This window comes from Morone saxatilis, unplaced genomic scaffold (assembly GCF_004916995.1).
Source record: "Morone saxatilis isolate NCDOM2014 unplaced genomic scaffold, NCSU_SB_2.0 Contig11, whole genome shotgun sequence".
NCBI classification, from domain to species: Eukaryota; Metazoa; Chordata; class Actinopteri; family Moronidae; genus Morone; species Morone saxatilis.
This window is the reverse complement of record NW_023339663.1, coordinates 18,034,251-18,044,958: the sequence shown is the minus strand read 5'-3', so window position 1 is coordinate 18,044,958 and position 10,708 is coordinate 18,034,251. Positions and strand designations below refer to the sequence as shown.

Genomic DNA, 10,708 nt, shown 5'->3' with positions numbered 1-10,708 from the left:
TATACAGGTAAAGCCATGTATTTACAGTGACACATTGCCTACACAGTGTAGGTATCAGTGTATCAGTGACCTTGGTGGAAGAAGTCATGCCTAGCGGAACTGTCTTCCCTTTGGCTCGATCCAGGTGTTGCACTGGCCAGGCTTAGAGCAACAGACTCCAAAATGCACAACAGGTATGAATATATGCTGCTGTGTTGCCTGCACACACTATACTCATTAGGTCAGGTTTGGGTAAATTCCCCTGTAGAGTTTAGTTATGAAAGCAGGAACAACTTGACAATGAACTGAAACTGCACTGTGATGAGCACTGCTGCAGCTAAATGCAGATGTTGTTTTCTTTGTGAAGCAAACCTTATGTAGTACTGAATCATTGTAATGTATGTATCAAGCCTCAAACTGTATACAGTAAGTGTATAGCCAAACAGATGAGATTATATAATTTATATATACAGTATGGTGGCCTTGTTACTGTTGGTGTTTTCTGACTCCAGAGCACCCTCGTTTGAGGTGGAGTGAAATGAACACAAAGTATAGGGCAGCATTTACACAGGCACAAAGGATCGAATCAGCTCGACAGGTTAAACCCAACTTCTGACTGGATATATTTCTGTTCAGTTGGCTGTGGTGAGATCCGAATGTGTCAAAGTAAAACTGGTCTTATTCTTTTCTGTCGCTGTTTGAATTGTAGTCGTTTCACACGAGCAAGAACATCTTCCTCAGAACGTCTGATGTGCAATGAGACATTTTCTGCAAACTAATTCCAGGAACGTTCGCTGCTCCAAGCAAATTTTGCTGTGCTGACACTATGACTAAACTAGTTCCCCAAGGGGCTGTGGCTTTCAAAGGAACTGAAAACCGTTTTTAAAAAAAAGGTTGGTGCCATTTGTGCCTGTGTAATTGCAATGAATATTACATACTTGTGCTCTCATGTTGCCAAAATGAGCCCTGTATTTCTACAGAGAAAAATTCTGTAGAGAAACTCTAAAACTAATTATTTCAAAGTAGCAACACTAGCCTATACTAGCCAAGCAAGCAGCCTAGATTAAAGGCACATTTCACTGATTGTTGACACTAATTCAGTGGATGCTGCTGAAAGGACTAATAAGAGCAACAGATGCTGTCATCTTTGGTGTCCGTCTGTCTAACTGGCTCTGACGAACCACTGACGGCTAGCTGACAACATGACCACTCCACTTACTAGTTAGTGGTTCAGAACAGACTTAAGTGTTACACACTTCTGACAACATAGCCACAAAATCTCTTTAAACACTTGCCAATCCTATATTGCCTGTGATTAATTTGAAATCATTTATTTATTAATTTTTACTTTTAGAAGTCCGGGGAACTTGTTTGAGCTTTCCCTTTGAAGTAAGTTGTAATCTGTGCAGATGGAGACGGTTACAAAAGAACCACATTTTACTGCTGCTCCATTCCTGAGAGGGAACATTTGAAACTCTAAACCATTTTTGTTCCTGTTTTTTAAGATAAGATTGAGGCGTGTTGGGTTTGTGTTGGCAAACTAGTACTGATGACTAAAGTACAGTCTTCAGTGACGGGTTATGATACGAGTTCCTCTGCACACGTTTTGTACTTGTATACATTGTTTACAACCTGTGATTTTTCAAAAAAACTGGAAGTATTCATTCCCATGAAAAGATAAAACAGGCCTGGGTTCAGTTCAAGAAGTGTTTTCCCTGTTTCAAATATTTAAAAACTCACATATCATCACTTAAGTACTCTAGGCAAATGTTTCAGAATTGCACCCTGGCCTGAACCATTTTTGTACAGTGTTGCTCTTATAAATCTCCCTTCTTTCAATGGGACTTGTACAGTGTTGATACCACCGTATGTTGTATATACATAATGTTGATAATCACTGTGGCTGTTGAGCTTACTAAATCCTGCCAGTTTAATATTAACTCTATTGCCAACAATATGTTGCCTTGACTGTGTAGCAGTTTCTGATTAAATACATACAGACAGAAACTTTCATGTTGTTTACTGTTGTCTTTTTCCTGTCACACTGAAACCAGCAAACTCTGATTTGGTTTTCTGGTTCTCTTACACACCTCATGAGCAAAGGATTCAATAAAAATAGTTTATTTGTTTTCACAACCGTAACACAGGTAGTTCTTCAAAAGTGATGTCAGGGAGACGAAAAGAGAATTAAATATAAAATTTATTAGGCAAAATGTACAACAGCTGCATAAGCTATCTTACAGCTCAAATATAGACTTTATTTTGCTTCCACTCTTTGAGAGTGGAATATAATATTCAACTTTTTTAAATTCTGCAATGAACTGTGAAAACATTCATAAAAAACACACTTGCTCACATTTATCAAACTTCTCAAAGCAGGAGAGCTAATGTGAAATCCAGTTTGAATCAGTGTTTTAAAGAATGGTCAAAGCAGAATAAACGACTTAAATAACGTTTTTAAACTGAAATTCTTAACCAAGAGAGATACTAGTTATGGCGTTGTTTCGCCTCCTTCGGTCCAAACAATGCAGAGCTAAACAAAATGACTCTTTCCTCAAATCCCACAGCTGCTAATCTGTGTTCCTGTAACGTTCTGTCTCCATGCTGGATCTGCACTGACTTACATCTCCTGCCAACAGTGAGATGTGAAACAAGACAAATTAAAGTGCATCCCCCAAAAAAATCACTGAAGACTGTAACACAATCAGTTACTGCCCTTCCAATGCAATTTAAAACTCTGGAAAAACAAATACATATTATTTTCTCTTAATCAGATCACCAGAGAAAATGTACTTTTCATGTGAACCATGAAAACTATATTACAATATCAAATAGTTTAAAACTTGAAATCTCCAAAAAAGGACCCATCAACCATGTGCTACAACAGCTCCAGAACTTTTATGTCAACAATTTGTTTTTGTTCTTCTTATGCTTTTAAGAATGGTGTAATAAGTTCTTGTTAAAGTATTGGAAGTGAAGTTTTAGTCCAACCCCACAATAAAAAGAACATCTGCTCACTAAAAAAAAGAGGCTTCAGATGAGCTCTCCTGCTTAGAAACAGTAATCGAGTAAATGTGGCCTACAGAGACGCAAAACAAACGTCAGGATGGATTGGAAGAGTGGGATGACATCATCAGTAAGCACCTCGTAGCCCGCTGCTTCGGGAGCCTCCGCCCCCTCCTGAGTTACCATAGTAACCACCGCTGCCGCCACGACCTGAGGGGGATTTTGAAAAGATTGGTCAGTGGAAAAAGGGTTACATTTATTTCTCGCTTATAACGAATTCAACTAGAAGACAGTTAACTGACATTCAGAAAACCAATAAGTAAAGTTTTTGTACAAATAAATACAGCAGCCATTCCTGATCAGCATACAAAGGAATTACCTAACTTTATTTTATCACAAAAGTGAATGAAAACTCACTCATTTCAGCTGCTCCACTGGCTGTTGAGTTTAGAAACAGCTCAATATAGCGATGCTCTGTGGGGAAAACATCAACATCGTCACATCATTCTTATCAAAAACCTGTTGTTCTGCTATTAAATGTCAATGAAATCCATCTGGTTACTTTCCCAACTAGTTCAAGTTGTACGTTGTTGTTTAGTTCACAGCGTTCTGATTTGCTATAAAAATGGTATTTCCCTTTTTAGACGGTTTCATTTGTTTTATGGTTAATGGTTTGTGCTTTTATTCTTTTTTTAGATATAACTTAGTCAACAAGTAGATTTGTGTCATGAACACATAACGTAGTGTGAAAAAGTGGTGCCACAAGATCCAACAAAGGGGACAGACGAGCTAAAGAGGAAAAGGAGGACATACGCATGTGGTTCTTGTCTTTGGACATAGCTGCCACAGCGTCTTCATGGGAGCGAAACTCCACATCTGCTTCTCCAGTGGACTTGCCGTTAGGAGCCACGTCAATGTGGACCCTCAGTGGATTCAAAGGAGAGAAGAACTATATGAAGAAGGAAAAAAAACAAATATATACAAAGATGTATATAGACATGAACAGGGAGACACAAGGCCTCTCTCATTTGTCTCTCCTCTGTAATCCCACTTTTAGTTTCTATGAGTAGAACGTCGGCCCACAAACAAAAACATTTTATAACTAACATCAAGCAGGAGAAAATATTTGAGACCTAGAAAATTGAATTTAAGGCTTTTCTTTAATAGCCACTAAGGCCTTTTTTGAGTAAACTTAATACAGTGATCTTAAAGGCTTTGCAGATAACCTGCACAGAGCCTCACTGTTTGAAAGACAAACAATAAAAGTAACTTGTCTGTGTGTGTGTGTGTGTGTGTGTGTGTGTGTGTGCTTACTTTAGCGATGTCTCCCTCTGTTGCACGGAAAGGTAAACCCCTCATGTGGACAAAATGGCCACTGTGGAAGCCTGAACAACCATCAGCTTGCCCACTGTAACCGTGGCCTCCCATCCCTGAGCCAAAACACACAAACACAGCCACAGATCACCACAATGGGACCTTTGGTAATTTAGAATTGAGACATAATCTGATACATACCAACTATTAACTTGATGATAATGAAACAATAAAGATGTACTGCAGATAAGTTATTAATGTTTCTTGTTAAATGTGTGAATTCTTCATATAGCTTCAAATGAGAGGTCTTGGCTTCATTTAAGGGCTTCAAGCTACGAAACTCACTCCTGATTCTATTTTATTAATTCTTAATTATCTATTTATGCATATCCACAATGTCAAAGGTAAAAATGTTTAAGTGTAGAAATGTTGAGATTTGCACCAAAAGATCATTCATTTGTAAGAGAAATAAAATGTAAACTAAACAAAAACAATTATTAGAAAAGACTTCAGACTTTCAGCAGGGATGTTTCACTGTCGGTATAAAACGATGCTGTCAAACATTAACCCAGCAGATCGTCTAAATCCCAGAGGCTAGATCAATTTTGGACTTTACCTCTTCCTCCCCTCTCTCCTCTCACTCGCTCGTCAAACATGCCGTTGCCAAAGCAGTAGTTGTTGAAACCATTGTAGTTGTCAAAGCCACCGTAGCCTGGACACAACACAAAGTGTAACACAGGAAACACGACACAACTGAAGCAGGGCTCAAAAACAAGACTGAAACACAGGCCAACTGGAGTGTAAGACTTTGTTTACTGGTGGTTCAAAAACATAAAAATAAGGACACTATAAATGTGGAAAAAAATGAAAAATGTCTCGTCTTTATACATTTGACTGTATGTTCATGATTTGACTGCTTTTGTGTTGTTTTGTAAAAATGGAAAAATATGAAAGTTGAACAGTAAAGCAGAAATGAACCAGCTACAACACTGTTACCATACTTAATACAGAATATCCATTCCTTCATAAGGGAGTAGGAATTTGAAATAGGCTTGTTCATCTCACACATATGACAAAGTTAATATTTATATCTTAGTCAACCACTCCACTCTCAACATTCATACCGAAATAAGAAACTCTGCTTACCTCCTGCATAGCCCCCTCCGCTCCTCATGGTGTCCATCAGAGCCCCACCGCGGCCAGGCCCGGGCCCATAAAACCCTCCTCTGGGGCCCCCCATCATGGGTCTATCGTAGGGCCCTGGTCTCTGGCCTCCCATTCCCCGCCGCGGCAGCTCATAGTAGGCTCTGATCTCATTACGACTGCTCTTAAAAATCTCTATATACCTGCAATATGAGAAGCCCATGGGGTGGAGGGGGGCAGAGGAGAGGGTTAAGGTGTAGAAATGGCTCAGCTTGGGTTACATGCATAGACATAATTCACAGAGAGAGAAGATAAACACACAAAAGACAAATATCCTAAATAGTGGTCTATTCCATTCCTAATTAGTAGTTCTAACCTGGAGCGTCTGAATGACTGAACCTCAACAAAGTCTCATCATTAGCTGGGCTTAGGGCTGTAGTAGAGGATTTCTACGCCAACCTCACCTCTTGTTACTTAACGTAAAGAAAATCTATTTAGGTGTTGCACTGATCATTTTAATGTTTGATGCTTTAATGGTAGAGGCTGCCTTCACTGTCCTCTGCTGTACTTCTACACATAATCCCCTCTTCCACAGTAAATTATCTATGAGATACATGTACAGAAGGATAGAAAGGAAGTGCCAAATGTTGCTCTAACAAAATTAAATAGAGCTCACAGGTCTTATCTGACCAACAACAAAACTGTCTATGGCATTAAATACTCACACCACCTTCAATTTATAGATTAGATACATGATCTTTCATCCCATTATTCAACATGTCACCATAGTTACAATACATGAACCCATTAAACCCCTCCCATTAGCATTTTAATTAAGTATTACATGACCCACCCAATTCATTTAAACTTTATCATTGTTTTACCACAATTGTTTCTAGCACACCAACCCATTCTTAACATTGACCCCATTAACACCACAATTACTCTAACATGACCACCCATTAAATACTACAATGGAAGCCCAACCCAGTCCAGCCCGTCCCTTTCCCGTCTGTCCCACCTGTGCCCTATTCTTTCCTTGTGTTTCCCCAGAGCCTTTTCTGCTATCTCCTTTGAGGCAAACTGCACGAAGGCTTCCCCTGTGCTCCTCCCCTGGTAGTCCACTGGCAGAGTAATCCCATTTGGCACGATTCTCAACCCTTCAACCCAAGCACACATAAATACATAGGTCGGTAGGTAGACTGATAGATATGTAGAATAGATAGAACAACACCCACTGCAACACTGGAGCTTTCAGGATTAATATGTCATGACAGCTGTAGTATCTGATAAGACTGCATTAAAAAGGGGGCATCTCAGAAGACTTAATTTACACTTGTAAGGTGCCCAGCAGGGGGAATTAAACAAATACTGGTCTGGAGTCAGCAGCTATAAAATCAAAGTAATGCAGATTAAACTTTTTCTCTGATACACAACCAAATTTAGGCCAATGCCAAAGTTCTTATTTATTAGTGTTGAGTGACACTGGCTGTTAATAATTCTTATTTCAGTATTGATTATCCTAGATAAAAGGCTGCCAGTTAACAGGATTATAGTACTGACCCCAGATCAGTGTCATGGGACTGTCTCTCCTCAGCCAAACCAAACCAGCCCAGCCCGTTCTATCTTTTAACCCCCTTCAGGAGGCATGATATCAAGGTCATGTAGCATAAGCAGGTTAAATAATGTGTTAACATAACAGTAACATGGTAAGAGGCATACTAACAATTCAACAAAAGGACACATTAGCCAACACATTATGACTATACTACAAGAACAAACATACATTAGGCCTTTGGGCCATGACACACAGACATGTTAGCTGACTAGCAGTCAAATTAATACCACTTTGTAAGAGAGAGATCCAAAATGTGAAAAGATAGTGTTGTGCGTTGGCAAATGTTAGTGTATGTTTATGCTGTTGGGTTAATCAGCAAAGTGGAAAGCACCGTTCAAAGTGCAGTTGGCAGTACTTTGGATTTGTTCATATTTCCTAACATAATGGTAAACTGTTTATGAAAGCATGTAAATGTAAAGTTGACTGTTGTTCCACTTTTATTTTCTATCAGAATAATGTTAAAGAAGTTATAATAAGTTCTACCTGGGTAATTAGACAATTTAAGGAACTGATAGTTGATTCATTTCATTGGAACTGTTTGTTGGCCTTATTTACTGAAGCCTATGGACAGATTTTATGTGATAAAGGGCTATAAAACATAAATACTGACCAAGAAATGAGTGAAATGTATTCAGAGCCTACCTGAAATTTCTTTTAGTGGTTTTGCCTCATTTGATTGTTACCTAGCTGCAGTTCTGTCCTTAAACCCTTAAACTGTGGTGTTAACAGTGGAAAAAACTACAATACTTGGTTAACAGCGTATCTATAAAAACTGTCCCTAAGTTGAACATAAACAGTGTAATATAAGTACAATTCAACAGAGTAATTAGACAAAAGTTTGTACCTGAGAAGAACTGAACAATCTCCTCCTTACTACAGCCAAAGGGAAGGCCTCTAAGTCTCAGCATGCAGCCACTGCAGCTGTCGTAGTCGGCAGGACCGCTACGTTTCAGCACCCAGTCCATCTCACTACGGTTTGACTTGAACACTGATTTAGACACAAAGACAGATCGACACACTTGTCAAACGTCAAGATCTGAAAGGACAATTAAACTTAGAAAGATACAAACTATTATTCGTTTGAGTCAAAGCTCATCCACACAAGCTGTGTAATGTCTATTTATACACAGTAAACAATATATTTGAGCCAAGACAAAAATTGACATGCATTTCAAAAACACAGGGAACAACATCTCAGCAACAGTAAGTTGTACTTTGACTGGATCCGTAATCTCATATAATACAGCAATTATTCAAATGGAAAGTTGGCACAGATAAACTGTCTGGAATGACTGTTTATATTTCTTACCCTCTATGTATCGGTGTCCCATGTATTTACGGTCTTTGGCGAGGGCATTCTTGAAATCCTCTGCTGTTTTCAGCTCAATAAATGCCTCTCCACTGGGACGGCCTTCTTTAGAGTAGGTGAAACAGACTCCGTTTATTTTACCAACGATGTCACAGTCTGTAAAAAAGTAAGATTGATTGAGATTTCCTGCCATAAAAAAAACTCCCAACAGAGGGTACAAGTGGATCCTATCTAATTTGAGCTGCTTGAAGCTCCACTAAGTACAATCAAACTATATACCATTCATTCTCTAATGGCTACAGTCATGTGAAATCTGAAACAATAATGGTGGGGTAAGCGATTCTAGGTAATGCGATTCTAATTCAATACACTTTTTTCAAATTCAGTCAAAAATCCCCTACTGGTCCTCTAGCGCTGCGTGCGCTGAAGAAAAATCTGGTGTTTGTACACAGTCCGGCAAATTGGGAACAAAGTGGATTGGAGCGAGCCAGGATTTGTGTGTCAGGGAGTGTTAAATGACTTGCCCAAGGACAGTACTTTCTAGTTTGCCAAGATATGCTGTTGTTGTGATGTTCGCTACAGTAACAGGAGAGTTGTGAGTATCGTGTGCTGGCTCTGGGAAACTGTCTTGTCGTCTCTGCATGTTAGCTGCAGAGACGGCAGCGACTTAAGCGACAATATGCAACCCCAAAACACAGCTAACATTAGTTACATTACTTGTCATGTCATTGTTCGCACTGCGTCATGGTATCGGCCATGGTACTGGATTTCTCAAGAGTCGCTTACCCGACTTTTAAGATTAAGTAACAGCTCAGAAGACGTTGAGAAACCTAAGTCATTTCTGTGTGTAAAACACGGTGATGGAAAGACACATTCACACATCAAATGTCAATGAGGCCAGCTACATTCCACTTACACTCAGACAACCAATAAAAAAACTTTCTGGCAGCAAAATCCCAAAGTGACTAAAACACTAAAACTAATTTAGATTTTAAAATACTTTTTGACTCCCACAATTCGTTATAATTCACCTGGTGTGATTCTGATGCTTTAGGCTCATATTTCTAAACACAGTGTGAACGTGAAGACACATCACAATGTCAACATTAAGCAAAAGAGCTGAGTTTATGAACTCATTTCAGTCTTACACTTAACGAACAGTGTTGATGCCTCAAGCCTTAAAGATATGAGTGTGTATTCTCACCAGAGAAGAAACTGGCCACTTCCTCCTGCGTGCAGGACCAGGGCAGTCCTCTGATCCGAACCACATAACCCTCTTCATTCAAAGACATCCTCGCTGCCTCACAGAGCACAACACAGCAGCAACACATTCAATTACTGGGCCAATAATACTTTTAGAAAATCAAATAACTTCCAGAACTCCTCATTGTGCAGAGTCCCTGGGCACAAAGTCTAAACTAAGGACAAAACTATTTTGCCCATTACCTGTGCAGATACCTTCCATACATATAGGCGACCTGCTTTGAGTCTAAATAGTCTTACATTAGGTAACTTACTGCTCTTTTATTTTTCTGTGGCTTAAATGTGCATTGACTATTCATTATACATATTTGTATATTCTTTATATGTGTGCAATAATGACGTAGTGTTACTCGTATTTGTACATGTATCATTAGAAACAGGGCAGGAGCATTCAGCTGGGAAATATGCATACACACATTTGTGTAATAATACGCTGCAAAACACAATTTCCGCAGAAAGCTCATATTAATGTAATAAAGCTCTGTTTCACAGCCTATATGAACATAAACAATCACCAGAAACGAAATCACTGTAGCCGGAATTAGAACCAGTATGCAACGACAAAGCCCCAGTAGGAAATATCTAATAATTGAGAAGTATAACGCAAGGTATGCAGCTGTCACAGCAGTTCAATAAGCTAATGTTTGTGACTTCCTCCTCCAAACTGTGTAAAGTGTAAACCAGAAGGCTTGCTAACTAACGTGACAGCAGGGGCTCGCTCAGACCTTTCCAAATCTACCCTAACAACACGTTATGGTGCTCTAGTTAAGTCGCTTCTCTGAACTTCAGGATAATACTGTGTGTCAGTCTGGACACCGGATTAGCTTCTGATGCTAGCTAACGTTAGCATTAGCAGGCTAACAGGCTAACTGTAGGACACTGACAGCGGTCAAACGTACAACGCAAACTAGTTCAATTCCCAACGGTGGTCCACTGTCACCGGGTATCAACATATGCGCTCAGGTAGAAATGTGTCAGACGTCGGAGACAAATGCATGAAAATGATGAAGTTGTCTTACAGTCGCCTGTTGTCCCCGGTCTCCTGCTCTGTCCCGAGCCTCAGGTGTCACTGACGG

The 10,708-nt window shown here is 39.5% G+C and overlaps 1 protein-coding gene across 3 annotated transcripts; it reads right to left on the bottom strand.

Moving 5' to 3' along the window:
• Nucleotides 1–2,161: 2,161 nt before the first annotated feature.
• On the bottom strand, nt 2,162–10,708 carry hnrnph3 (heterogeneous nuclear ribonucleoprotein H3 (2H9)). Of its 3 annotated transcripts, none has more exons than XM_035682193.1 (11): nt 10,652–10,708; nt 9,574–9,666; nt 8,370–8,525; nt 7,905–8,048; nt 6,464–6,602; nt 5,446–5,645; nt 4,916–5,011; nt 4,300–4,415; nt 3,799–3,934; nt 3,403–3,459; nt 2,162–3,195 (listed from the first exon to the last, which is right to left on the bottom strand). In XM_035682193.1, the coding sequence occupies exons 2-11, from the start codon at nt 9,659–9,661 to the stop codon at nt 3,113–3,115; spliced, it is 1,215 nt and encodes a 404-aa protein (XP_035538086.1). In that variant the 5' UTR covers nt 9,662–9,666; nt 10,652–10,708; the 3' UTR covers nt 2,162–3,112. The 3 variants fall into 3 exon arrangements, with proteins under 3 accessions (XP_035538086.1, XP_035538087.1, XP_035538088.1); XM_035682194.1 differs by having other exon boundaries at nt 9,574–9,670; nt 10,652–10,701; XM_035682195.1 differs by lacking the exon at nt 9,574–9,666.

Bases quoted from the DNA above. Each gene is read 5' to 3' on its own strand.
- hnrnph3 (XM_035682193.1), bottom strand. From the start codon at position 9,661: ATGTCTTTGAATGAAGAGGGTTATGTGGTTCGGATCAGAGGACTGCCC. The intron at 8,049-8,369 runs GTAAGAAATATA...TGTCTAAATCAG, and splicing joins GGGACACCGATACATAGAGG to TGTTCAAGTCAAACCGTAGT. The intron at 5,646-6,463 runs GTGGGACAGACG...CTCATATTGCAG, and splicing joins AAGGAAAGAATAGGGCACAG to GTATATAGAGATTTTTAAGA.